The following is a 27,298-nucleotide window of genomic DNA, read 5'->3' as shown; positions in this document are numbered from 1 at the left end:
AATTAATTTGTAATAAAAAAGGCACATTTTAATTTGCATATGAGGAGAAAATGATGGTGCAGAAAAAAACATTCAAAATCCATTATTAAAGTAAGTGTCCTGAGGCACATTCATCATCTAGCCACAGAAAAATTTTACTAAGGCTATTTTTACGATTCAGTGCTAATAACTTTGCAGAGCAAACAAAGCTAGGTAAACCAACGTCTTTGCCTGAACTTCCATGCTTCAGCATTTAACTAAGTGGAAAGTCGACAGGTTACTTTAAATGGCATTAGAGTGCACAAATAGGAGCTACAGACGCAAACCCAGTAGTTCTAGTTCTAAACTACCACCACGCATGCAAACGCAGCCTGACAAAGGCCTACGAAGTAGCTGGTATTAATTTAGAACCAAACCAAAGCAATTTGAAAAATGCGTGCACTTTCTCGGGACTGTTAAACTACAACAAATATAATAACATCTCCCTGCATGAGCCTCAGCAATTAAGTGGTTATGAACTACGGAGGATTTTAGCGTCTCACAGCATAATTTCACTCTGAGCTCTGTTCCCATTCCTGGAATAAGCTTAATAAATCTTACCCCAAATATTGACATTATAGTTCTTTTCAGTTTTCCCAGCAACATTTGTCGCTTCACAAGTGTAACGGCCAGTGTCCTGTACTTGAGCTCCTTCAATCTAGGAAGAAAATGAAAACCCGGATTTCTTCTTCTTACATTATTATACATGAACCTTGCAGGGAGAGGTTGTTCAGGTTTCAATTTTTATTTTTACATCTGTCTCTCTAAATATTAATAACACAGCATTACTCCTGCAAAATCTGTATGCAAACATCTAGATGTCTCTGACTTCCCTCACTCTTCACCCACTACTCTCTATTGCTATTCCATCTCCAACAGGTATCGAGTGCCTCCATACTCCCCAGAAAGCAATCGCCAGCGGAGCCTGACCGCCCTTTTTACCTTCAGCACACTTCCATCCTCAGAGACGCTAAGACCCGGCTTCTTCAGCAAGGGTCGTCCATCCTTGAGCCACGTCAGCACGGGTGGGGGAATGGCATTGCTCTGGCAGAGCAGCTCCACTGCTTGGCTGATGAGCACAGAGACGTTTTGTTCCTCTCCCATGATGTTTGGGGGAACTACAGCAAACAACCAAAACAAAGGACCTTTGGGCATTGCAGACTTCCCAAAGGAAGCACGCTGTAGAGCTAACAGTTCGTTTAACAAAAAAAAAATGGTAGTTACTACCTTTCTGACACAGAACTTCAGTCTCCTTTACGTGACAAAAAGCACCGGCATAATTTTTGTTACTTACAGAACATCCTCTATGCAAGATACATGCTAGTGAGATATCGGCTACAGAGAAACCATGTGCAAAAGCCAAGACTAGCAAAAAAATACTTGAAATATAGCTAGAAAGGAAAATCACCAGTATATAAAGAATGGGGAAGTACATTCCTGTTAAGAAGAAAAAGAGCTGATGAGTGAAAAGGTTCACAAGATAATAATCAGACCCAGAAGCTGAAAATGTCTGAAACTTTTCCAGACAGTGCCAGTACGGATAATTGCCTTTACGGACAACTCTGACTTTAAGAAGAATTTTGGCTAGAGAGATGGCCAAATCCAGAAGACAGAATGAGAACTTACATTGTTCCAGCCAAGCGAATGGGTTAATGACTTAATCATCAAGTCATTACCTACAATTACTTTATTGTCTATCTGGTTTGTGGGGTACCTGCTAGCTAATTGCTGCAATAGCTGGCACTGAGCACTCTATTTAGATTTGTACTACAGTTTCAGTGAGAACCTCATTATTAGGCTATCACTTCCAAATTACAGGGTAGAAAAATCAGCTTTTGGAATGAAAGTTTTCTGTGTGGAAGGAAAAAAAAAAATGCTTCTGGACACTTAAATTGAAACCCATTAACTGTTCTTGAATAGTGTCAAGATTTAAGAAAACACATTTCTTCCCCCAGTTTTCTAATTATTTGTGTTTCCACAGTCAGAAAAACAAAGGAACGCAGACCAAAGTTGGGAGAGCTTGTCATGCACACCACGGCCAGGCAGGTCCCTCCTCCTCGTCACCTACAGGTAACGGCAGCAAACCGCAGCCAGCAGAAGTGCTTTTACTCAAGCACCATCCAGAAGGGAATTCCTGTTCATGCTCTTAGCAGCATATATGTTCTTAAATCCTTCAAGCAAGCCATAGGGATCCCTTTTCCTTTCATATGTTTAAAAACATAAAGCACATTCATTGTAAACTCTCGACATTAATGCAACATAATACCTGCAATTAAAAGATTTACAAAATCAGAACTCTCCCAGCAAGATTTACTTTGCCTGGTTACATGTATCCAGTGGGATTTTTACGCTTGTTGTGTACTAAGATTGTTCAGTTTGCCCCAAAAAAGTTGACCAGGGCCAAATATAAGAACCTTTGTTGTTGCATTTCCTTCGCTTTTTCATTTTGCAATCTCTTACTCCAGAAACTGCATGTCTGATTGCACAGAACAGCGGGGTAAGACGAAGGGAAGCAGTGGGACTGTCTGTGAGAAATACTCTGCGCTTCAACAAACAGATACTGAATTAATTAGTACATGTGAGATTATAAAATGTCCCCAAGTGGTACTCGGTAAACCAGCAATACAGTTCTCGAGACGTCCTGAAAAATAACATTAACAATAAAGCTTTGTTGTTCTTGCACAGGAAGTACTAAGCAGAGCAGCTGATTTCACAGTTTGGAAATAATTTAGGGAAAAGTCTGGTCTCTGTGGATAAGAAATACAGTAACTGAAAAAAAAATCTGTTTATCTTACTTTCTTTGTAGAATTCACAAAGGCCCAGATTCTTTACGAGCGCTGTGGAACTGAAAATTGGAAGCTGATCCATTACTGCAGAAGGCAAATTTATTTCCAAATACTTTTCCACCAATTACTTTTCCTCTCAGCTAAATGAATTGAAATGTATTCAAAAGGAAACTGAGTTTATGAAACACAGAGCGAGACAGACACTAACGCATTTGTTTCTGAAGGAACAGGGTTTAAAATTAATCTAATTATGCTCATGGTAACTATACCTTACCCAGATTGTTCCAACTCCTAGACTGGCTCAGGGCACCGCACATTTCTAACCACCTGAGCTCCAACTGCACTCCAAATTATTTTCCTCCTCTGGCTTCTTGCTCAGATTACCCATATGAGGCGAGTCCTAAGAGTAGTATTACTTTTTGGTGACAGCCTCACTCAGGACAGCACTGCAGCTGAGCTCAACCCTGGCCAGCTTCTCATACAACGGTAATTTTAAATGTACGCAACTTCTAACTCACTCTTAATTTAATCTAGCTAAAATGGACGGATGTTCCAGAAAATAAAAGAGAAACAATAAATATATCCATGGCACTTGTGTGGTTATACATTCACATCTGCCCTCAAACTCCAGAAGGGACCTTGACGTTCCTTGCTCTAGACATAAAGCGTTCCACCCCACGTTAACCTTGAGCTTGCTTGCCGTGCCAGAGCCCTGACTGCTGATCTGCCCTGTGCAGATGCAAAAGTAGCCATGACTCGAGTCACGAGTATCCTAACCGCAGCGCATTCAGAAGGAAGTCAACTCTGAAAGCCAAACTCAAAAACAAATAACCTGGCCAGCCGTCCCTCTTCACCTTAGAAAACATCCAAACTTCTAACTTCTCCTGCAAGATTTTCCAGACTTCCGCTGGCGGTTGCCATAAAGCTAGAGATTGGCAGACTCAAACCAGTTCTCTCTCCACTGACCTACTGCAAGCAGAAGCAAAACCACAAAGGTTCTTCACTTCCAAACCCCTCTCTCCACATCTGGTACCGTGAGATTTCTAAACCAAATGGTGGATCATTGTTCATCCTCATTCCACTGTTGGACAGAACCGCTGAGCTGTCCAGGGAAACTTAAACCTCGCTACAGCCAAGTAGCTGTACGAGTAAGTCCCTGGCATTCCTCCTGGCTCTCTGGTATCTGTACATCACTAAGAACACAATATGAAAAGGCATCTTATACCAAAGTCACAAGAAATTAGGATGAAGCTGATACAAGTTACAAGAAATCAGAAGGAAGGATGAATTCACATGAGTTCAGTTAAAAAGACTTCAGAATTAACTTACTGACGTAATTTGGAGAACTGACAAAGTACAAAAGCTAAAGATACGTTGCCTGCTTCTTGAAAGAGACAAAGTGGACTGGTTGGGCTCAATGCAGTGTCGTTGTTAGCACTAAAAAAGTCACCACCATTTAGGCAGGCATAGTAAGGCCTTGAAAATGGAACAGAAACTGGAGAGCTGTACGGCAAACTCACACGGATTTGTTCTGATTTGATAAAGTCAACTGAACTCTGGCCCCAGTATCATCTTTTGCCTGTAGGATCTACATGAAAAACACGTTGCAGCTACATTTCTTCAAGGATACAGAGGAGAAAATACATACATACTTTAATACATATGCATGTGTGCATGTATATATATATATATATATTTTAACTTATATGCATGCACACCCCCCTCATCACTTTGCCTTTCATTATGGGTTGGAACAATTCTTCAATGTTGTTAAAGGTCTGGGCCACAGTGTGTTTATTTAAAGCTCCATGAACAGTTTTCACGACCAAAAAACTAGAGGGATTTGTCAGAAAGTCTCACCATAAACTCTGAGATCGATATCTCTCTGGCTCTCACCCGCGGCGTTCACTGCAACACAAGTGTATTTTCCTGTGTCACTGATCTGAGCACTAGTCAACGCCAAGACTCGGCCGCCAGACAGAACCTGCAATACAAGGGCGACGTGTTCAGAATACCCACCTCGATGTAAAACACAAGCAGAGAGAACTATTAGGCTTCATTTCAAAACAAAATACTCGGTTTGCCCCTGCTTCCACCATCTCTCCGTTCCCTACGATCTTCCCTGCACTCTGTTGACCGAGACCTGCAAAAGCAAAAGTCTAATTTCACGCATGTCCACGGGGAACTCCTGGCATTCGCGAGTCTTTGGAGGACCTGGACATTCCTCCTTCTTACCAGCTGCGTGTGCCCCGAGTTGTCCACCCTGCATGCAAATTTCCCCTCTTTCCCTTCAGATCACAAAATTAGCTGTCACACAGCAGCCATGCCTGCTCCTTTTAACTCCAAAACATCTCCTTCCACCTGGGGTCTTTTTTGGTTTTACTGAATTACTATTTTATGTAATGAGATGTTACACGATCTTGAGCTCCACAGATCTCTTCAGCATAGGAACATGGTCCAGTTTCCCCTTCTTTCCAGTAAGTGAAAAATTTGCTGATGCAAACTCTTACTCAGTATGAAATCAGTTGAAAGCATCACCTTATTTCAAAATATCTGTATTTCTACTTCCCACAGCAATTACTGGAGCTAAACTCACACCAATAACCTAGAGCAAAAGGCCCTATACTCTCATTCCAAAATCTCTAACTTCTCCTGTTCCATTCCGGTTTAAAAGCCTCCTACCACAACTGGAAATGGCGCAGGTAGCAGGATTTGATCCCAGTACCTGGAGTCCATCGCTAAAGCTGGAAACAGGGCTCCCATCTTTTAGCCACGTCAGAATAGGCGCAGGGATGCCTCTTGCTTCACACTCCAGTCGCACGAGATTATTCACCACGACTGTCACCATCTCACTGCTGCCAGAGATTGATGGTGGGACTGAAAGTAAAAAAAAAGAAAGCAAAGCTGAAACAGCTACATAAGAGTATTAATCACAATGAACTTAAACGAGCCACTTAATTTTGGACATTATTTCTCTTTCTGCAAGCCACTGCATTGTTGGGAAGATTCCTCATGTTACCACTACTGAGCTCTTGTCGTTTGTTTGCTCTGTGCCAAATCCTGCTCTCTACTTACACAGGAAACTTGAGTGAAACTGCTGTGGGCAGAGGTCTCCTCACCGCCCAGAGGAGAGCCGCGAAACCCGGCAACCATAACATAAACCCTGAAAACGTTCCCTCAAACTTATATAATATATAATATTCCATTTAGACCTTCTGAAAGGCGTTAAGAGCGGTGAGGATTAAAGGAAAAAGCTTATCATATAAAGTGCATAAAGCAAATAAAGATGCAGAGTAATAAATTGGCCTTTAGAGTATTTGTGAACATTTACCAGATTAGGCTGTGTAACACCTGCCTGTCTGATGATCAAAAACATCTTAATGGAACATCTCAAAACACTTACTATAGGTATACGGTCTAGCAAATTTTGTAGAGCTACGTTAAAAAGGGAGACAAGTATTAAAAAAAGGGAGATGTTTCATTTATCAGGAGAATCAAAACTGTATTATATGCTCCTACTACTACTATCTTAGTAATAAAGCTTTGCAGTTAGTGTCAACACAAAACTTAATGCTTGAAGTCACTCCTAGAAAGAGATGAGAATGGTGTGATCTACTCATACATATCTTATGGAAGAAAGAAAAAAATCTACAAAATTCTGTACTGAAAATAAGATTCGTTAATAAATTCAGCAACCTCTAACAGCCAGTAACTCAGACTACCTGCTCTTAGATAAATTCCAGTAATAGCAGAAATGGCAGGAAAAAAGCAAGTGTGGTGAGAAAGAAGTGGAAAAATCTTAATCCAATAAAATCATACAAATACACTAAACTGGAATCCAACTGCTTCCTTCAGTAGGCCTGCCTAGTTTCATTGAATGTTAAGCCTGCAGTATCAAGCATCGTTTTTAATGCAAAAAACAATCTGAGAATTTCTACCACAGCTACTGCATCCACTCTTAACACTCTTAACACCAGAAGCTGTCGAATACCACCAGTGACCGATCAACATCGGTGCTCCTTCACCATGCCAAGTGCCACCCAGAAATCTAGAGCGGGCTTTCAGTAAATGCAGCGTAACTTTCTGTACTTGACACTTCAGAGTCTGTTCTCCACTAAGCAGTCCTTCTCGCTTCCACTATTAAGAGAGGAAAAACCTCAAGTTTTCTCAAACTTAGGAGTTATTTTTCATTTTCTGGTTTAACCAGAATAATGACCTTGGCTCTAAATATTTCCTGGGAATTAATCACTGGGTGGGGTTAATTGCCTTCAACCATGTCTTCAGCCATCAGTTTTTCCCATGATGGTCATTAATTCCATGGAAATGTACTGCCTAACTCATTATTTCTTAATTAACATTAATAGGAACTACATACTCTGTGTGCATCTCAGCTGGGGAAACTGTGCCAAATTTGGGCCACAGTTCTGCACGGAAGACTCCCACAGCAAACCAGCGACATGCATATGCATGTATCAAAGATAAGCGTTTGGATTACGGCCCCATCCAAAAGCCACTGAAATCAGTGGAAAAGCTCCAATTTGGCTTTTGATCAGGTGTCTCATGTCTGCAAACACCCACACTTCCACTTCATCTTATTAGACACAGTACATTTTTCTTTAAAACTTTTGGATTATGGAAGAGCGTTTGATCTGCGTCCTTTCTTTATCTACTGTGAGCTTTAAAGTCATCTATAGCAAAACCCAGCAACTGCGAGGCCTTCCAAATTGCTGAAGTGATAACATAAATACCTTTTCCACAAATCTGGTGCCTCTGCTCAATTCTTCCTAGAATTGACTTCCCCTGCCACATTTTCCTAATTCAAAACATGTATTCTGATGTCGCTGAAAAACAGAAGAGTGAGTTCTCTTCCCTCTGACCTCTCCCGTATCTCTTCCAGTACGATGGTAAGTCTGTTAAGCAGACTGGAAACTTGAGGAGAGCAAAGGCGGTGCGCGCAGGTGGTTTTTCTAAGTTCTGTAATACTTACCATGAACCTGAAGACTGTAAAACAACTCGGCTGTGCCCGCTGCGTTGACAGCCACACACTTATAGATGCCGGTGTCGGAGATCTGAGCAGCCTCAATCTGCAGAGCCTGCCCTCTGTTCAGAAAAGTGGCGCTCGCAGCACCGGCAAGCGGACGGTTGTCTTTGTACCATGCGATAGCTGCATAAGGAAAGGAAAGGTGGAAACGTTGCCAAAAATACCCCTGTTACAAACAAAGGGACCAAAAAGTTTTCAGATACATAACGCCAACATTTACAAGCCAATATCAATATGAATTGTAATTAATAACAATAAAAAGCAACTAGAAAATGAGGAAATCAGTAACATTTGCGCAAAGTACTGATCGTGCCTAGAGAACTCAATAGCAAACTCGACACTGTCATCCACGCACCCCATGTATTTATGAAAAAAATGTTCTCCAGTTAAAAAATTATCACACAAAACATGCTTATAGAGGATTTACTCATCTCATACCAAGGCCAACAGCAGCTGTTTAAAAATATCCAGTAATATCTCATTTTTTCACCTTTTCCCCTAAAGTATCGCTATATCAAGCTGAGCCACTTGGGCAAGTTTATAGAATCAAAACGCAAGTAACCAAATCAAAGTTTAAATGCCAGGCTGAAAACCTGATGATAAAGCCCAGAAACCTGGTATCACCCCAAAAGACAACTTTATAGAAACTTGATAATCAATAAAAATCTGAGGACTTTTCTTTGCTTCTCAGCCAAAAGATGGCACCCTCCATCAGCAGAACGTCTAACTAAGGTTTTACTGGCATCGCCTCACTGTTCAGTTGGACAAAACCGCTATTTACTGAATCATTTTCCGTAGCACACGTTTTCTGTGACAGACACACGTTCCAGAAGAAATCTGGCCTGACTGACGAACAAGAGTTTTTTTTCAGCGTGATGCTGTGCTAGCGCTTTTCTTAGCCAATGTCAAATCTTGACATCAGTAAGTAGCATCACATCATACACAGAAGAGGTGAACAAACTGGTTTTACTGTATAAATTACATGAACGCCATCATTTTAATTGTTTGTCCCAAAATAATTCACAATTTGAGAAGAAAAAAAGAGTGCAAAATGGATATAAAATCCTTATGTTTTCATCACATTTTACATCTACCTCCAATAATTTCAAATTTTGTTTTATACAGGTATAAATGATTCCAGAAAATAATACTTGGCTGAGAATTACTTCTTTAAAAGGTGGAGAAGGTGAACCTGAATCGTCATCTGAAATTTAGTAACACCTTTCTTCTGAAAATCGCACCATCATCAGCACAAGAATAAATTGCTTATCTAGATATAAAATATTAGTTATACACTATTCCCCAAGTTTTGCTGTACAATAATTAATACAGAAAATTCTTCTCATATTAACACAGCATCTCTATATCCCATCAGGAGAAGGTGGGAACAAAAAACACGCATTGGAGAAAAAAAAAAGGAAATAAATTTTTATCTGCATATCAGAACAAAAAGATCAAAAAAAGATAAACTTTAAAAAAAAGACCTAATCCAAAAATCCTAGCGCTGAAAGAATCCCAGCAGTGAAGTAACTAAAATCCAGATCGCCTTAGATTTTTTCAGTTCAGAAGCAATTCAAAAGATCCATCAGTCTAAACAGGAGGCAAACTCCTTCAGCTCTCACTTGGGTAAATGTCTATGATTTCTATGGGAAACTTGACTTAAAGGAAAAAAAAAATTATAATTCCACAAAATGTGAGGAAAATAAACTACAAACAGACATTCACAGCCTAATTTTCAAAGCTTAGAATATAAGAAGAACCCACAAATTGATTAGTATGATTTATCAGCGGGGCACGGCACAGAAAGCGCTGTACTCACACCGAGAACGGCCCCTCCGCGCGGACGAAGGGCCCGGCCCGAACCAGAGCCTCCCGCTCAGTTCCGCAGCCTTTGGGCACGGTGCTAGGCACGGCACACCGACAGGCACGCTCAGTACCCCGGGCGTTGGTTTAAGTCTGCCCTACGCTGTAAAGCATCGACCCGAAGGGGACAAGAGCCGATGCGTTTAAAGCTGATTTAGCCGAAGTCTAACAATATTCTTGTCTGCGGACAGGGCATCGCTGGGCGCGCAAGGGAGCGGGTTATCCTCGTGGTTTTCATCCATTTCATGAAAAATGGTGGGGATTACCGAATTCCTCAATACTTACTCCACGTCAGTTGATATATCGACATTTCCCATTATACATAGCGTTTAATAGTTTCTAGCGAGTTTAAAAACCACCAGGTGAACTTCGCATTCAGAATATCCGTTATCTTCAAACGACGCATACGAGTGACAGCCTCTTATCAGCTCTGCTTCGTGTTCTCGAAGGTGCACGAGCATACCTGGGAGAGGGTTCCCCGACGCTCTGCATTCGAGATGGATCGGATTATTCACCACCACTGTTTCATTTAACATTTTCCCTGCCTCTTCCAGACTGGGTGGTTCTGGGAAAAGACAAAGGCATGAGGTTTTCATTAATCCCGCCACCCAGCTAGCAGAACATCCAATCGCAAAGTAATCTGCCCTCTGAGAAATTTCGGGCGATGAATTGCGCAAGCTTCAACTAACTGCTGGGGGACCGAGGAATTTCTCCGGAAAGTTCGTCTTTGAAAGGAGAATACCCTTTAATTATATAACCTCATTAGCGTCAATAGGAATAAAATGTTATTTTTATTACTTTTTTATTTTTGGGGGGTAAAATGGCACTTAAAATGGACTTGTAGGAAATAGGTGCACAACACAGAACAGTAGCTCTTCTGATGTGGCAAGCTCATCCCACTTGAACTGGTAACGTTAAACCGAACGCTGTACACGGCTTTAACAAAGCAAGACTCTCCCCCTTACTAAAGTCTATAAATGTGCAAAATGACAGAAACACCAGATAAAGAGGTACTTGTGAGCATGGGACTGGCACTAAAATTAACTATGATGCACGTATTATGTGTGCGGTTTCTCTTTCTAAGTCTCATCCACGGAGACACTGCAATCTCTCTTCATTTCAGTTTAACATGTTCCACTTACTGGAAATGTGGTTTGACAATGAAAGTCAACATAGCCATACTCATGATGAGCATTTTGCCACAGTCCATTCCCACACCTTCCGTATCCTTTGAGGATTGGGTCACATCAGGAATGCACAATACTTCGTGACCACTTCTGAAGGAAATCATGGTGAGAGCATTAATTAAGTTCATATGCAAACAACAGCTTCTCGAGTTTCCCTGATTCCTTTTATACTGTTTTTAGCTGAAAAATAAAATTCCTTTTGAACAGTCTGAAAAAATCCCCTTGTAATAAAATGTTTCTTTCTGAGAAAAGTCATTCCAGTAAAATTTCCCCATTGCAAGGTCACGAGGAATGCCATTATGCCCGGAAGACTTGCATCAAATTAATCATGCCAACAGTGGTACATCGTATCTTGATTCAGAACCCCAGAGTACCCTTCGGTTCGTGGCAATGCGTTTGGCTTCTTGGGATACCTCTGAACAGAGGAGTTAACTGGATTTCTGGGGCCCTCGGCACCACACGAGAAATGCTACATGTCAAGACAGACAGCTTTTGCCCTGACTTCTTAGTAGTGGAGCGGGACAATGAAAGAAAACTGAAAGATCGATGTGCAGAGACAACAAAAATGCCAGAGAGCTTAAAAGAGAAGGGAATACAGATGTAAAAAAGCTTTCTTGAAACAGCCACGTTTAGCTTCTAACTAGAGGCAGAAACATTACCATGCACATGAAGCCGAACGTGCTGTTGGGCTTCTCCTGCAGCATTTGTTGCCACACAAGTGTATCGGCCAGCATCTTCGAGCAGGGCCTTGACAACTTGCAGAATACGGCCTGAAGACTCCAGCTGTACCAAAACAGAGAGCAGGGAACCACTTTACACAACGATCCCAGGCAGAGCCGCTAAGCGTAATTGCAAAGCAGACGTTTACGCCGAACACAGCCAGTCTCATCTTTCTTCTAACCTGGGGCTCATATTCATGCAAGAGGTGTCTCGGTAGTTCAGAGACTTCAGTGTTCCTGGGACATCAGGATTATTAGCTGCACAGCTGTGAGGAGACCTAGATAGCAGAGGGGCAGGCAAGCAAGGTGAAGAGGAGGCTGTAGGCAGAGAGAGCTGCCGCTGGCAAGATGTCAAAAACTGCTCCAGCCTACAGTAAACCAAAGCCATTACAAGCGCTCGACCCCCTGGAGCATGCAAGCACTGGGAAGGGCTGTTCATGGACAGTCAGAATGTCACAGCGAGAAGGGAACGCGTAGGTAGGTGCTGCAACGGCAGTGCTTGTAGAAAACCTCAACTAAACCCCGCCTCGCAGTGACAAGTGGGTAGAGCCACCTCGTAACTGGTGGACAACCGTACCTCGAAGGTTAAAGTACAACTGAAAGGAGACGGATGCTGAATTTACAGTCATGGACTCTTCTGGTATGGAAAGGTCTAAGGGGAATCAGGCTACGAACTACTGCTGTTCAATCTGAGACACCGTCCCAGGCAGGGAAAAGCCCATCGCTCTCCAGGATGGATCTTTGGCATCCTTATACCACAGCATGAGGGAAGCAAAAAGAGAAGCAGCACCAACATGTATAACTTATTGTAACTATCCTTCATGGTTTGGATCCCATAAAAGCGTACTGCTTACTCTTATATTTCCTCTGGCTGTGTTTACTGGCTGACCATCTTTTAACCACGTTATGGAAGGGCTGGGAATGCCATTGGCTATGCACTGCAGTGTCACGGGCTTGTAGATCACAACAGCTCTCTCAGAAGTCCCCGTTGATTTGATGGTTGGAGGAACTGCAAGAACCACCAGAAACAAAAATGAAGTGTCATTTGAACATATACATTTAACTATATACAAGCAATATCCCACAGGTAAGAGCAGCTGTACTTCTATTTCATCTACTCTCATCACCGATTTTACAACCCACTCATACAAACAAACATTTAGTGAAAATTTGAGCACCTGCTCGCCAGCAATTCAAAATAAAGGCAGTCTGCTGCTTTCCCCCCGCCCTTGAGTAACCTACCATGCACAGCAACATCAAATTCCTTTTCATGTTCTCCTGCCTTATTTGCAGCCACACATTTATAGCGGCCAGTGTCTGACACTTGAGCTCGAGAGATGAGAAGTTTTTGTCCATTTAATAAGATCTTATGTCCAGCTCCCTCTTCAATTGGTTGGCCATCCTTCAACCACCTACCACAAAGAAAGTACAACCTCAGATCTCTATGAAAGTAAGATCAACAACACTCCTAAAATATGCACAGTTCTACTGAACGGAATGTCTCCGTAACACTATTTCCATTTCTAGGAAGGTTTGGAGATGTCAGGTACTATTCAGCTTTTCTGAGAGCCACTAAAAGGGTTTATCAGAAGGGAGGAGAAGGGAATGGGCAGTAAAGAAGTCAGAAAGGTGACAGCTGGGCAGCAGTAGTGAAAGCAGATGCCACCAGCAGACAGAAACCCCCAAAGCAAAACCAGTCACTGGTGGCAGATGAGAAGTGTACAGTTGCATTAACGAGGGAAGGAAAGTTTTGTCAGCTCTTGTTACCTATCCTGCTCTCCAGGACATGCCTACTGGCACAACATACCAAACTACTTTAAAACAAAACCCTGATCCTGCCATGTTGTGTCTGACACTGTCTTCAGTGGAGCCAGGAGTCTGTCTTCCACACATTAACTGTCAGTAAACAACAGGGCCAGTTCATAAAGATTACCTCAAGGTCACCTAATCTACCCGCAGATATTTTTTTTCCTACTGTCATACCACCAATCCCTTACGTGATAGTTGGTGAGGGCGTCCCTGCTGCTGAACAATCCAACTCCAAAGGGCTATGGAGAATCACAATGTAGTCCGAGAGCTCATCCCCCCCTTCCACAAATGGCGGGACTGTAAGAGAGAAAAATCCATCAACAGAAACATTTAAGCATTAGAAATGTCACAAAAGTCTATCTGAAATAGTAATGTTAAAAAAAATTAATAATCCTGACATTTGTCTCACTTTGGGACAAGCACAGATTTGCCATTCGTCACTCTTCCTTTTTGAAAAGAAACCTCCACCCAATGACATTTTGTGGCTTCAAATTACACTTCTCATTCTCTTTTCTTGTTTCTTGTTAGCTTGGTTTTTCCCAGATTCTGTCTGAACAACCTTGTCAACGGGCTGTGTGTGGTGGGCCAGGACTTTTAGCACCCTCTGTCAGCAGAATTAAGAAACAATGGTGCAGAGGACCCTCTTCCAGGTCCTCTTCACCCTGTCTCATCTGCTCGGAGGAGTGGCTGGGCTGGGGAGGAAGCATGGCCATGCAGGTCCTCCCAGCTCCTCGCTGCAAGGAGCAAGACCAGCGAGATGTACCTGGAGTGGCAGAATGAATGCACTACATCTGCACGCAATCGTATGCAATGTCCTTCAAGAGGACAGTTCAAAGCCTAAAAATCAAGCCTTTGAAGTTCTTAAACAGACCCTTCCATGTCAGGAGAATGTGATTAACATTTGTACAAGTCATTTACCTAGAGACATTCAGGAAGGACTGCTGAGATGCAGACCACGGTAAAGGTTTCAATGGAAAAAGAAGAAAACATATTTTTCATGAAAAGGTTCAAAATGTGCACGACACAATTCAAATTCAGAGAAAGACATTCTCCCCCTAGAGGCAACTACTCAGTCATATTTTTAATTGATACCTTTCATATCTATGATTTTCTTCTATGAAGGCAAGCTAGAAGAATTGTAAAGGTTACTGAGAATAGTATTTACCTACCATGTGCACAAAAACACTTCAAGAACTAACCTGAAAGTGTCTTCAAGCTGTCCTGTAACCCTGGACAGAAAAAGTGTGCAGTGCCCAGGTTTAACTAGGCACATAGCTTGGCTAATTGATATTTCCTATAACGATACCAACAAAAATAAAAACATACTTTAGTAGGTTTATGGAAATCTGATAAATCAGTAGGTCTGCTGCTCACGCACCTAAGATTTCAACTTCATATTTGATTTCCTGTTCTCCAGCTATGCTTGTGGCCACACACAAATACTGGCCCCGGTGAGACTCAACAGCGTTCAGAATCTCCAGCTTCTTCCCACCAGACAGAACGCGGAGGTTGTCGCTCGCTTTCACGGGCACACCATCTTTTAACCAGGTAAGGAGAGGCGGAGGGTTGCCAGCAGCGTTACACTCTAACGTCAGGGAATGGCCAGCAACCACCTTCCTGTTCTGGGCTGTGTCAGCATCACCCTCAATCACCGGAGGAACTGTAGAAAGGGAAAAAAAAAAAAAAAAAAAGATATATTGCAAGTGATTAATTCTGTAGCCAGAAAATGTATTAAGAGCAAATGGGTTAGTTCCTCCCCGCCCACTTTGGCTCTATGCGCCATCATGTCACACACAATTTCACGTGAGGATTTGCTGCCGGGGCAAGCCAAGATGAAGCAGAAACGGAGAAGTCAAAGGATGTAGTTCAGTATTGACCAGTTGTATAGAACAGAGGATCTGTAGGGCTTTGAGATGGAAGAACTAAATCTGAGGGTCTTAAAACAGGACGCTAAAGATCCCACCCAGGTGGCTATTTCAGGTAAGTGTTGTTCAGCATGTGAGAAAGAGAAAGGATACGTGCAGAAGAAATAGTTTAGATACTTCGCTAAAGCGTGGGAGCGAGGCTCGTGAAGAGCTTTTTGAGTCACCTAAAGCACAGGGTGTAAAGCTCCCTTCACGGCCCTGCTACACAGGCCAGGCTTTAAACACAGCCCCTGACTGCTGCTCACCCTTGACAGGCCGGCAAAGGCAGAAACACTTTCAAAACGCGCTTCCAGTAACGTGTGGCAAATAAGCTCTCGCTTACCGTAGACGTCAACCTCGTATATCTTCTCAGCAGCTCCAGCAGCATTGGTGGCGCGGCAAGTGTACTTTGCAGAATCTGACACTTGGGCCCGAGGTATCTGCAGGAATTGTCCTCTGTCCATGTACAGAGCTTGGGGGCTGGAAATAATCGCTCGTCCATCTTTGTACCACGTAATGGTGGGAACAGGGATTCCCTTGGTTTCGCATTCCAAACTTATAAGATTGTTAAGAAGCGCCGATACCTCTGTGGTAATGTTTCCTCCTTTAATACTAGGAGGGACTATTTCAAAAGACAAAACAACAGTATTAAAGCCTTGGTATACAAGTCTGTCTAGATTTAAGTAGATTAAACATTAGAATGCTAGAAGAATAAAAGATTTTAGCTTAATCAGACTTCCAGCCCTTCCTGGTGCTTTCTGTCTTTGTTTTTCCCCAGCAGAATTAGACGTTGCCTGTACAATTCTCTGGGGCACACCGAGAGCTGAAAGCATGAAGAGAACACAGCATAAATCACAGAATCATCAAGTGGTTTGGGTTGGAAGGGACCTCACAGCCCATCCAGTCCCACCCCCCTGCCATGGGCAGGAACACCCTCCACTAGCCCAGGTTGCCCAAAGCCCCATCCAACCTGGCCTTGAACACTGCCAGGGAGCCAGGGGCAGCCACAGCTTCTCTGGGCAACCTCTGCCAGGGCCTCACCACCCTCACAGGGAAGGATTTCTGCCTCACATCTAACATAAATCTCCCCTCCTTCTGACTTAAGGCCATTCCTTCTTGTCCTGTCACTCCCTGCCCTTGTCATCAGTCCCTCTCCAGCTTTCCTGTAGCCCCTTCAGGGACTGGAAGGGGCTCTAAGGTCTCCCCAGAGCCTTCTCTTCTCCAGGCAGAACAACCCCAATTCTCTCAGCATTTCTCCATGCAGAGGTGCTCCAGCCCTCAGATCATCTCCGTGGCCTCCTCTGGACTCACTCCAACAGCCCCATGTCTTTCTTGTCCTGGTGACCCACCATATACTTCAGAAAGAAGTGCCACAGCAAGGGGCGCTGAAAGCGTTGCTGCCCCACAAGAGGTACCTGCAAACATCTGACCTTCCAGGCTCCAGCGTGTGCCAGGGTAGGACAGCTGGGCCCCCGTGCCTCCTGCAATGCATGTGGGCACGGCTCTGCCTCTTCCCTGCCTCCAAAGGGTGAAGAAAGAGCAACCCCTGCGTACCTTGGGAGGTGCATCCTCCCAACACAAACAGCGACCTGGTATTTAAAATACCAAACACACATCCAACAGCCTCTACGGCTGGAGTGGGAACTGCTCAGTACTCAAACCTTCTGAAGATGAAGTCACTTACTTCGAGACTAAATATGAGCTTAACAGTCTAGCTTTATGCTCCTATTTTTGAAACTTTTGGCCCATAGTCATTTCCCTTGCTCACTAGGCAGCAGTACTCAGATTTTTCTAGCAAACAAGCTCTCATGTAAATCAGCCAATATAAAGAGTTCGTAAATCTCTGTAGAAGTAATAAAAACACAGTGCAATTGGCAACAACTAAATTTATGACTGCTGAAAGTACCAGACACATCTGGCAGACACATTAACTCCTCTGCTGCCAAACATGCTCAATATATCCACCGACTCCAATAGAGTCTTCATTTACAATGCCACTGCCGAAATGTAAAGCGAAGCACCTGTGAACGCATTTACACCTATCAAAGGGGTCTTGCAGATTATCAAACCAAGAAATTTGCGTGCAAAACCGCACAAACTTAAAAAATGTACTGAAACACACCCAGTTCAAAGGCGAACGTGCTTCTCTATCAGCAAATGCTTTCATCCACGGAGATGGGGAACAGTTTTAAGGTGGTGTTTTGGGAAAATACAAAGCCAAAAGTAGAGCTAAACAGCTAAAACAACGTAAGAACTAGCAAGAACGAGCGTCTAGGTTTCTCACTTACTCTGTAGGTTTCTGTTTGTCCAGCCAGGATTAATGAGAAATTTAAAAGTAAAGAGACATTCCATTCTACTATCCCAAATTCACCTCTCTCTTCTGAAGAACCTGAAGTAAGGTCTACTCATCTGCGAGGATTTTCTTTCTGTGGGGTTCTTTTATTCCTCTAATCTCACAACAGCCACAATCACCTGCAAGTCCTCACAGCATTTTCTTTGATCCCGATGGAAAAAGACTTCACTATGACTGGTGAGCAGGCATATTTCTGTGCATGTGATTGCTCCATGCAATGATGAGGGAAATCATGTATTATAAATTCACAGGTATCAGAAGAAAAGACACGCAATCTTCAGAAGCAAATCCAGAGAAAATAAGGAGTCATCAGCTCAAGAGCTCACAGATTCAAATTCCTTCGCACTCTGGGCACAGGAGTGTTATCTCACCTATAGATAGCACTTGTTTCCCCCCAATTTCTGGTAGTGCTGCTGTGCTCTCTGAGTTTTCAGGTCTGACTGGGCTTTCAGACATTCTTTGTCTTCCAAATTGAAAAACTCTTTCTCTTGTCTCCTTTGGAGTCTTCCTTCAAAAGCTACTTCTTCCCCCTTCCATGAATCTTTCCCCTCTTTTTCTCCCAACTGACAATCTCCTAATTTACATTAAACTTATCCAGACTAACCACAGGAACTGTTCTCCATGTCTTTGCTAAGACTCCACTGCTTGTGGAGTATACTCCAGAACACAGGAAGTATACTCAGTGTGCCATAAATGTCACAAAAATAATAATAATAATGATGTTAACATGGTTATCTCATGCTATAAATGACCTCTGTTTACACCAATTTAAGGAAGATGACATACCACACTACCTGATGATCCTCTGGAACATTCTTTCTCAAAGACTATTTGGGTCTGATTCTTACTGGTTTTGCACTTTATACTTTTGCACGAACTTTAACTTATTCCCGGCTGAATTTACTCCCAGCACTAGGTTAAGGAAAATTAGATCATGGGTGTATTAAAATAAAAACCTAATTAATTTTCTCCTCCCTAAGACAGATAAAAAAAATGAAGCCAATGTGATAATAAAGTAATGCAGCTGAAACTAATTTATAGCAAAATTTGGGAAGGCCCTTCAAGATTTTTTACTTTCACCACTTAGAAACTAATAAAAAGCACATAAACGCGACTTAAAGGCCAAGCCTGTGAAGACTACACCCACACTTCACTCCATACAGACAAATGCTCAGAAAGATCACTTTGTGAACCGACGAGTGTTAAGTTATGTTTACACACAAATCTTGCAGGATCAGAGCCTCAATTTATATTTGTCTGAGTGCCCCCATTTAAAAAAGAAATCTTATGAGTTAAATTAAAGGATCTTCTAGGATGAGGCATTCTATAAACTTACCATGGACGATCAGCTTGACCTCCTTTACTTGTTTGCCAGCGGTGTTGGTGGCGCTGCACTGGTAACGACCTTTGTCAATCCTTCGAGCATTCTTTACGTGTACAACTTGATCTTTGTCCAGAAGCTCAACATTGGGATCACCCAAAAACAAGGGCCTGGAACAGAGATTACTTGGTTTCACAGAACTCTGATCCCATCCTTTCAACATTAATTTAAGCAGACAGGAGTAAGAAGAGGTCCTTTCATGGCAGTAATTGTACCATTAAAAAGTACCATTCAGCACTAGAGTAACAGCATTAATCCAAAGAACCACCATAATGTGACAAACCATTATAATTAACATTATTCCTAGTTTTTAGAAGAAACCAAAACACAAAAGTACTTTACTCAGGTCATCCAGGATGCCAGCGTCAGAGCCAGAGTCCCACTCCTGACCTCAGTTCCTTTTTCTAATTATTTAGGTCATGACAGTCCTTTGCGGACAACAAAACGTCAACTACTAGATCCAAGAGTGAACGTATCAATGCAAAGAGTAAGGAATTGTCACATCAGAATACCTGTGAGTACTTGCCAATGCCTATACTGAACTACACTGTTAAACACCAACGCTATTTAAAAACACAGCCCATTTTGGGTTTCAGCTAATATTTAAGCTGCCAAGAATTCTTCTCTCGGTATGCTTTCCTGGAAGATGAGATGAAGAATTGAAACATGCGGGCTACGAATGTTTTAAAACCTTTAATGTATAAATGCAGAACTGCTCAAGGCACTAGGCTAGAAAAATGTTTGACATGGGGACCGTCTACCAATGAAAAGATCGTGTCAGCAAAACAACTGTATTTTAAGTAATGATATGTTTAAAATAGTCCAGATAGAATAAACTCAAAGAAATGGTTGTATTTATCTTGCTTCAAGCATTGTCTGGCTTCAAATACCACAAATCTGTTCTGCAAGTGTCAGTGTCAGTAAGGGGGCGGTTCACAAAGAAAAGCAGGATGCTTACTTTCGATTAAAGAACTGACCACCTCACACCACCACAAATTATATCCGATGACAATAACTTAACACAAAGTAGTTAAAAGCAGAGCTTGCTGGTACAGTGCACCTTCTTCCTCCATGCTCTGAGGGAGGAATAACCTAGACACACACCACAAAAGCTACAACGTACTTACTTGCCGTCTTTGAACCAGTGAATGTCAGGGAAAGGGAAGCCTTTGGCTCTACATTCCAGACTGATTTCCTGGTTGAGGATGACTGCCATTTCACCGGGGGCATCAGCACCTATTATACTCGGTGGAACTTTAAAAAGACAAATGTTACAGGAAGAACTGGTATTTAACCAGGGAAGGTATGCTATGAAACTGGAAGATCACACTATTCCCTCACAACAGCTTTAGTTTTCACTCCTGCTAGATCACAACATCATTTCTACCCTGACGTGCACTTCTGCACTCGTGCTGGTGAACTGTACATAAGACGACTCCTATGTTAGACTGCTGTACACCCAAAATACAAACCAAAGTACCAAAGACCAAAATCCAGAAATGAAAAGCGGCATTTTGACTGTGTCACTACAAGAATGGCAAATTTTCAGTCTTCAAAAGCCACCATAAAGAGCACTTTGGCAGCCAGTATTTGGTGGGCAGTGAGAGGGAGAATTCATTTATAATAAATTCAAATTTAATGGCTTCTTAAATATCAACTGTTTTTCAGACCGCCATCTTAAAAAAAAACCCAACCAAAACCACAGAACTAACCTAGTATATCAAGGTTAAACAGCTTCTCGGAACTTCCTGCTACATTTATGGCTTTGCATGAATATTGTCCAGCATCATCAGTAGCAGCTTTAAGGAGCTTCAGTATCTTCCCATTGTGCAAAATCTGGAGAGTACTGCTTTCCACAACCTTAAAAGAACCCGAGACGTTAGCCTTATGTGATCCAAGTTACATGAGCCAAATATCACAGCTGGATTTTTATAAGAAAATAGTAGTTTTAGTCAAAGGATAATCTGTTTCCCCTTTCAGTTACAGCACTAATCTCCTCCACCTCTGCAATCTATTCAATATGACTTGTAGCTCAACATACAACGGAGAGTGGGAAAACCAAAGAAATTCTTTGCCCACCAGTAATGGTTAGTCACAAAGGTCACAGAGGGGTCTCTCCTCATCTTAAACTACCACTTATCAGCTACAAGTAGAAGCATAGGACTCAAGGATAATCCTGAGGAATCCAAGTCACCTCCAAGAGTTTTTATTTCGCCATCTACAGAATGAAGAAAATACCATTATTGGTCCCCTCTGCAAGGCTTCTGGCGTCTACAATACTGGGAGATTGCTAAGGCTAATTCCCAGGGGAATCTTGAAAATAAAGAGTTTCCTTTTGACTTATTGAACAGCTGAATCAATGGCTTAGGCATCTTTAGCTGGCTTTCTGTGTGGGCATTCGTAGTGCGGTTTAGATATACATAAAGGCACGTACATGTATTTACTTTAAATAAATTCTCATACTAAGCACTCAAAAGTCAGCACAAAAGTGACTGCTGATGGCTACATTACTTCAATTAGGTTAATGGTACGTACCTGGGTATCTTCTTTGTACCAGGAGATGATTGGGAAGGGGTTACCAGATACTTCACAGAAGAGACTTACAGGATGATGAACAACTACAGATGTGTTTGTCACGTTTTCTTGATCTCTAATTTCAGGAGGAACTACAAGAAAGCTCAAAGTCATATATTAAGCCTTCTATTCCAGTGATTTCGCACTTCCTCCTGCCCCCCCAAGTCAAGGACAACTGTAATCTAAATTTCTCAGACCCTTTTCATTCCCTCTCCAACTTTTCCATTTGCCTTTTGGCTCTGGACATATCTCCCTGTGTCCTCTCTTCTCTTTCTCAAAAAAACAGAGTCTTCTCTTGCCCACTAACAGACTCCCAGGGAAATTCACTCAAACACAATCACCATCACCATTTTAAGAGCGTAATCTTAAAATTTAATTTAATCTTAAAATCCCATGATATTTGCTTAGCATATAAAGGAAGCAGATTCCAGAAAGACATCCTTCCTCTTCACTGTTCTTGTCATGCCCAAGAACATTGATCTGCCCATCCTCTGTCCCCCTATGAACACAACAAGAATGGCCTCATGTGGTCGATTAGAAAGTTCAAACCCCACTAATGAGCCCTGTTCGCACAGATGGAATTCCTCTTTTCTCAGAATAAAGATAAGGATATAACGCTGCTCCGGCATCAGAACTAACTATCATCGGAAGCGAACAAGGCTGGAATAAAAAGTACTCTGTAAGAAGCAAAATATCGAAACATATCTCAAGGCCACCTGCAGAGTTTCTATTTTCCAATTAGGATTCTGGAAGAAGAATATCAGGAGCAAGAATTCTCCTATTTTATGTTCATTCTGATAAAGAACTTTTCAAATATTTATATCTGAAATGCAGATCCATCACCCAATCTTTAATTGCTACAGTACAAAAGTCTTCATTTGCTATTTGAATTGAAGTTTTCAATATAACTAGGGCCCTCTACCAACGAGATGCACCTAGCTCTTTGAGGAAAACAATGATGGTTTGTGCATAAAGTCACAGAGAAGGGAAACGATAGGAAAAATATAGAGAGTATCGGAATAACAGAACTGCAAGTACTCAGATTAGATTTTATAATTTAACTGCACATGGGTAGATTTGAGGCATGCAATTTCCAACAATCAAAGAGAAGATCTTCTTCAAAAACAGTTCCCCAATAGTTGCATTTATTATTTACCATGAACTTTCAGGTTATATTTTCTTTCTGTGCTTCCAGCTTCATTGGTCGCCACACAGATATACTCTCCATTATCAGAAGGTGTAACAGAAGCTATGATCAGCAGCGTCCCATCCTCCCGAATCGAAATCCCTGGCTCACTGCCTGTCAGCTCTCTTCCATTGCGCAGCCATTTGATGACAGGCTTTGGAATTCCTAACAAGAAAAAGGTGAAACTTCAAGAAATAGTTCGCTCAGCTCAGAGTAAGAAAGATTCAAACAATTCCCACCGCTTGCTGGAAGTCTTACTGGCAAGGACAACACACAGGGAGGTCACGAGCTTTCAAACTTAGAGGAAGCTCCGACTGTTACAGTATGATTTTAACATTAAAAATCTCAGTCCTGAACATTATAATATCCTCACTGGCCAGCAATGACTTTTCACAGAACTTCTGCACGCAGTGGTTATTTAAATCACGGTTAGTTTGAATTTTTCCACATAAAGTATATATGGAAAATACTGTGCAGATTCTACACTGTTACCATGACAAGGAGTACACAGAAACTTAGAAATTTTCAACGGTCGACAAAAAAATACGCTTTTGTCACTGAAGGTGGTACTGATGATACGCGCCTTTTGCCGGGCATGGGAATGCAATGCGTTGATTTGCCACTCTTTCCTGAAAGGGACTATTGTATGGAGGGTCCAGCTCATCAATAGTAGGAGACTCTGAAAGAAAATTAGACCCCAAAACATTATTCTTGACCTCTGCTCCCAACGGTGAAGATAGAGTCTGGCAATATGTACCGCCGATAAGTGGCTCTCCTTCGCACAAGGTCAGATCCCAATAACCCCCCTTACGCTGATGAAGCGTGCTACACGAGCAGTCTTCGTTTCAACGGGAGTGTTTAGGAAGTAAGCAGTACAGAGAGGCTTTCAAACCTGACCGAAACTGCTTCTCACTAAAACCCACTGTATGTGTTTTGAACGTAGAGACAGTGTTTCTGCAAAATCTGAAAAATACTATTTAAACTGTTTTTTCTCAGAGCGCATATTAGTAACTACTTCCATCCTTTGCTCTTGCTTCTCATTTTAAACTTGTGTGCAGGCTCAGACCATACAAAGAATATTACTTATAATTAAGTAAAGTTACTGGCAGTTCTTTGTTGTTTGTAACATGCGACTCTCAGCACCTCTAATCCAAAGGGACTGGAATGCTGCCTTAGACTATTACGAAGAAGAAATAATTCCTGCTTAGCTCAAGTCAGTCACGCTACGTTGAGGTATGTCAGCCCATCAAGCAAGGAGTTATACTGCGTATTTAAATTGGCACGTCGACTGCTGTTGCCCCATCGCCATTTCAATAGCACACTGACTGATCCAGGGAAGAGCTCAATTTCAGCTCATACAAAGTTCCAATGCCTTTTAAAGCTGTGACACCAGGCTTTGAGGTTCTCAGGCAGTCTCTGAAAACGTGAGATACCTGAACACACGGAAATAATAGTTGAAAAAGAGGTTTCCCATAATGGAATCTGATTTTAATTACCTACTACAAAATCAAATCAGGAGTAGCTTGAAGATTTTTTTTAATTAAAGAGGAATATATTTTGAGTTTCTTTTTCTTATTTCTGCAAACTGTCTAAAGATTATTTTCTTATTCTAATTTTCCTTAATTAACATCAGAACATAACATCTAACACAGATTTGGATTTTGCACCACGTAACAGTCAACAGCAAAGAGCACTGCTCTCCAAAACACAAACCACACAGCGCTGGCACGAAATTACACCTAGCCAGGGCAGGAGGCAAGACTGCAGCACTAACATAAATACCTTGAACTTGTACTGTTATCTCCGATGCATCGCTGCCCGCTACGTTACTGGCGACACACTTGTAGATCCCGGCATCGGGAACCTGGATGTTGCTGATGCTTAGAGCTCCATCCAGGCCGTGGATAAACTGCCCACCATCTCTTGGCACAGCACTTCTGCCTTTGAACCAAGTGACTGATGGCGGGGGGATCCCCTGGGCGCTGCAGGGGATGTCAGCTCTGTGGCCAGCTTGGACTTTCAAAACTCGAGGTCCACGCTGTATCTTTGGAGGAACTGAGGAAGACAAGTTTAGTACACAGTAATGTGAACAAAATGATGTAAAAGATCATTCTTAAGGCTGAGAGAGTTGGGGTTGTTGAGCCAGGAGAAAAGGCGGCTCCGGGGAGACATAATTGTGGCCTTCCAGTCCCTGAAGGGGGCTTATAAGAAAGATGGGGACAGAGTTTTTAGCGGGGCCTGTAGCAATAGCGTAAGGGGTAATGGCTTTAAACTAAAGGAGAGGAGATTCAGACTAGATATAAGGAAGAAGTTTTTTGCGCTGAGGGTGCTGAGGCCCTGGCACAGGTTGCCCAGAGAAGCTGTGGCTGCCCCTGGCTCCCTGGCAGTGTTCAAGGCCAGGTTGGATGGGGCTTTGGGCAACCTGGGCTAGTGGAGGGTGTCCCTGCCCCTGGCAGGGGGTGGCACTGGATGGGCTGTGAGGTCCCTTCCAACCCAAACCATCCTGTGATTTTATGAAATTCTTTTCCTTTTTTGGCATTTTAGGAAATGTCCTTCCTTATTCACTGAAACCAAATTCCCTCAGGAGACTAAAGAAGCAGACCTGCACGTTCTCGGCATAGGACAGGATGTATGATACCCTACCGCTTAAATTATTTGAAGAAGCTACTTTTCAAATTCTACCGTACGACTTCCATATGAGTAGTGTAATATTATTATACTGAGCTATGGGTACTGGCTCTTCATAACACAAAACAATTCAAAAGCTTTTATGATAAAGTTAATGACATTTTCTTTTTGACATTTTCATTTCCTTCCTCTAATCCCTGATCTTTGCATGCTTCCAAACACAAGTTCGGACAAGGAGATAAAATATGACTGGAAGAGATTTTGCTGGTCCCAAAGAATAATATAAATACAACAGAACTCTTTTGCCACAATGTTTTTCTTTCTAAGGATCACTGACAATAAAAAGACTTATAAAGAATGTCTGAAACAATAACAAGTGCCATTTTTCCAGACTCTCTGTTAATGTACAAGTACAGATAAACAAAGATGTGCACTGATATCAGACTTCTCCGGAGGCAGAACCAGACAGCACTCTGTTCTAGCCATTGTAGTTGAATTATTGGAGTCTAAAGCTTTCAGAGCTGCTGGGGGGCAGGAGTTCCAATCTGGGACATTTGCGATATGTGATCCACTTCAAAGATGCGTGCTGGCAACGGGCACTGGCAGCAACACTTCCCAACTCTCCCTGAACCACAGGAGAACTATCTATACACCCGCAATTACCACTGACCAGCCTCGTCTGGGCTGTGCCAGGCCACGGCTCCTGCACCCGCTCTGCTTTGTGCTTTGGCACTGGCAGGAGGTACGCGTGCCACAGCCCGTGTTTCTGTCTGACACAGGCAGGGAGGAATAAATGAGAGAGCACAGAGCCAACGCCATGCGACATTGTGTAAGGGCGTAAGAGACTGTGGTTGAGGCCCCAGTGTGGGGAGAGTAGGAGAGAGACGAGGGAGTGAGAACGTGATGATCTGTGGTAAGAAGGCGAGGGACAGGGACAAGGGTCCTAGCTTGAGCAACTAGACACCTTCACGGAGCGGGAGGAAGGTGGGCACGAGCCCAGGGTGCTCGTTTGAATGGTGAGAGTACAGGAAGACGGGTTATGGCATTATTTGCGAAGGTGGGTACAGCAGAATGTATGGGCACACAGCTGTGCACCCGGACAGGAGCAGCCGCCTGTCCACAGGTGGCACAGCTGCACACCGGTTTCACTACCACCTGAGCCGCTGTGCAAGCAAACTTCGACATTCGCTACCGAAAGAGTTTGGATATGTAATTCCCATCAAGTTGGTGGGAACTTGACACCGGTAAGCCTCAGCCAAGGTTGCTATTCTCAGCTACTGTTTGCAAACTTACTGCTGAGACACCTCTTCCGCGGAGAACACCCAAGTGCATTACAACGAGTTTTCAGTTCTTAAGACCCCTCTGGTTGACTTAGAGTCAAATGTCTTACTGTGCTCTAATTCTTCCACAAGTCTAAGGAACATTAAAGGAAGAGTGTGTGGGTGTGTGTGTATATATATACACACACATATATGTGTGTGTGTATACAATATACCATATATATGTGTGTGTGTATACAATATTTCCTTTCCACATAATCAATAACAACTTGCACATGAAGATAATACAACCTGAAAGAATACAGGTCGATAGTATTTAATGCACAGAAGGAAAAACATTTGAAAAGCTCTGCACGATGCTAAATTCCATGTAGAAACCTGCAGATGATTATCCTTTAGGTTAAAACTTACCATGCACACTTAGCTTCACTGACTGAGTCACATTCCCAGCAATATTTGTGGCTACACAGATATACATTCCACTGTCTGAAACTTGTGTCTCACTGATCTTCATTGACCCTGAGGGTAGGAAAGTGTGTCTGGAAAAATAAGCAGCAGATACACTGTAT

General features: G+C 42.5%; 1 protein-coding gene across 1 annotated transcript in view; it reads right to left on the bottom strand.

Moving 5' to 3' along the window:
* HMCN1 (hemicentin 1) overlaps nucleotides 1-27,298 on the bottom strand; it is a 206,021-nt gene that overhangs the window by 79,828 nt on the left and 98,895 nt on the right. The window contains exons 23-42 of the mRNA XM_075760556.1: nucleotides 27,141-27,268; nucleotides 24,604-24,876; nucleotides 23,405-23,500; nucleotides 22,792-22,986; nucleotides 21,597-21,727; nucleotides 20,774-20,921; nucleotides 20,189-20,315; nucleotides 19,017-19,171; nucleotides 15,671-15,949; nucleotides 14,802-15,083; nucleotides 13,612-13,720; nucleotides 12,857-13,026; nucleotides 12,469-12,623; nucleotides 11,555-11,678; nucleotides 10,172-10,273; nucleotides 7,792-7,968; nucleotides 5,530-5,681; nucleotides 4,665-4,788; nucleotides 961-1,136; nucleotides 580-676 (exon numbers count right to left, since the gene is read on the bottom strand). Of these exons, the coding sequence (XP_075616671.1) occupies nucleotides 580-676; nucleotides 961-1,136; nucleotides 4,665-4,788; nucleotides 5,530-5,681; nucleotides 7,792-7,968; nucleotides 10,172-10,273; nucleotides 11,555-11,678; nucleotides 12,469-12,623; nucleotides 12,857-13,026; nucleotides 13,612-13,720; nucleotides 14,802-15,083; nucleotides 15,671-15,949; nucleotides 19,017-19,171; nucleotides 20,189-20,315; nucleotides 20,774-20,921; nucleotides 21,597-21,727; nucleotides 22,792-22,986; nucleotides 23,405-23,500; nucleotides 24,604-24,876; nucleotides 27,141-27,268 (3,200 nt within the window). The remainder of the gene's footprint in view (nucleotides 1-579; nucleotides 677-960; nucleotides 1,137-4,664; nucleotides 4,789-5,529; nucleotides 5,682-7,791; nucleotides 7,969-10,171; nucleotides 10,274-11,554; nucleotides 11,679-12,468; nucleotides 12,624-12,856; nucleotides 13,027-13,611; nucleotides 13,721-14,801; nucleotides 15,084-15,670; nucleotides 15,950-19,016; nucleotides 19,172-20,188; nucleotides 20,316-20,773; nucleotides 20,922-21,596; nucleotides 21,728-22,791; nucleotides 22,987-23,404; nucleotides 23,501-24,603; nucleotides 24,877-27,140; nucleotides 27,269-27,298) is intronic.

Source organism: Balearica regulorum, chromosome 8, assembly GCF_011004875.1.
Source record: "Balearica regulorum gibbericeps isolate bBalReg1 chromosome 8, bBalReg1.pri, whole genome shotgun sequence".
Taxonomy (NCBI): domain Eukaryota; kingdom Metazoa; phylum Chordata; class Aves; order Gruiformes; family Gruidae; genus Balearica; species Balearica regulorum.
This window is presented reverse-complemented; position numbering and strand designations above follow the sequence as displayed.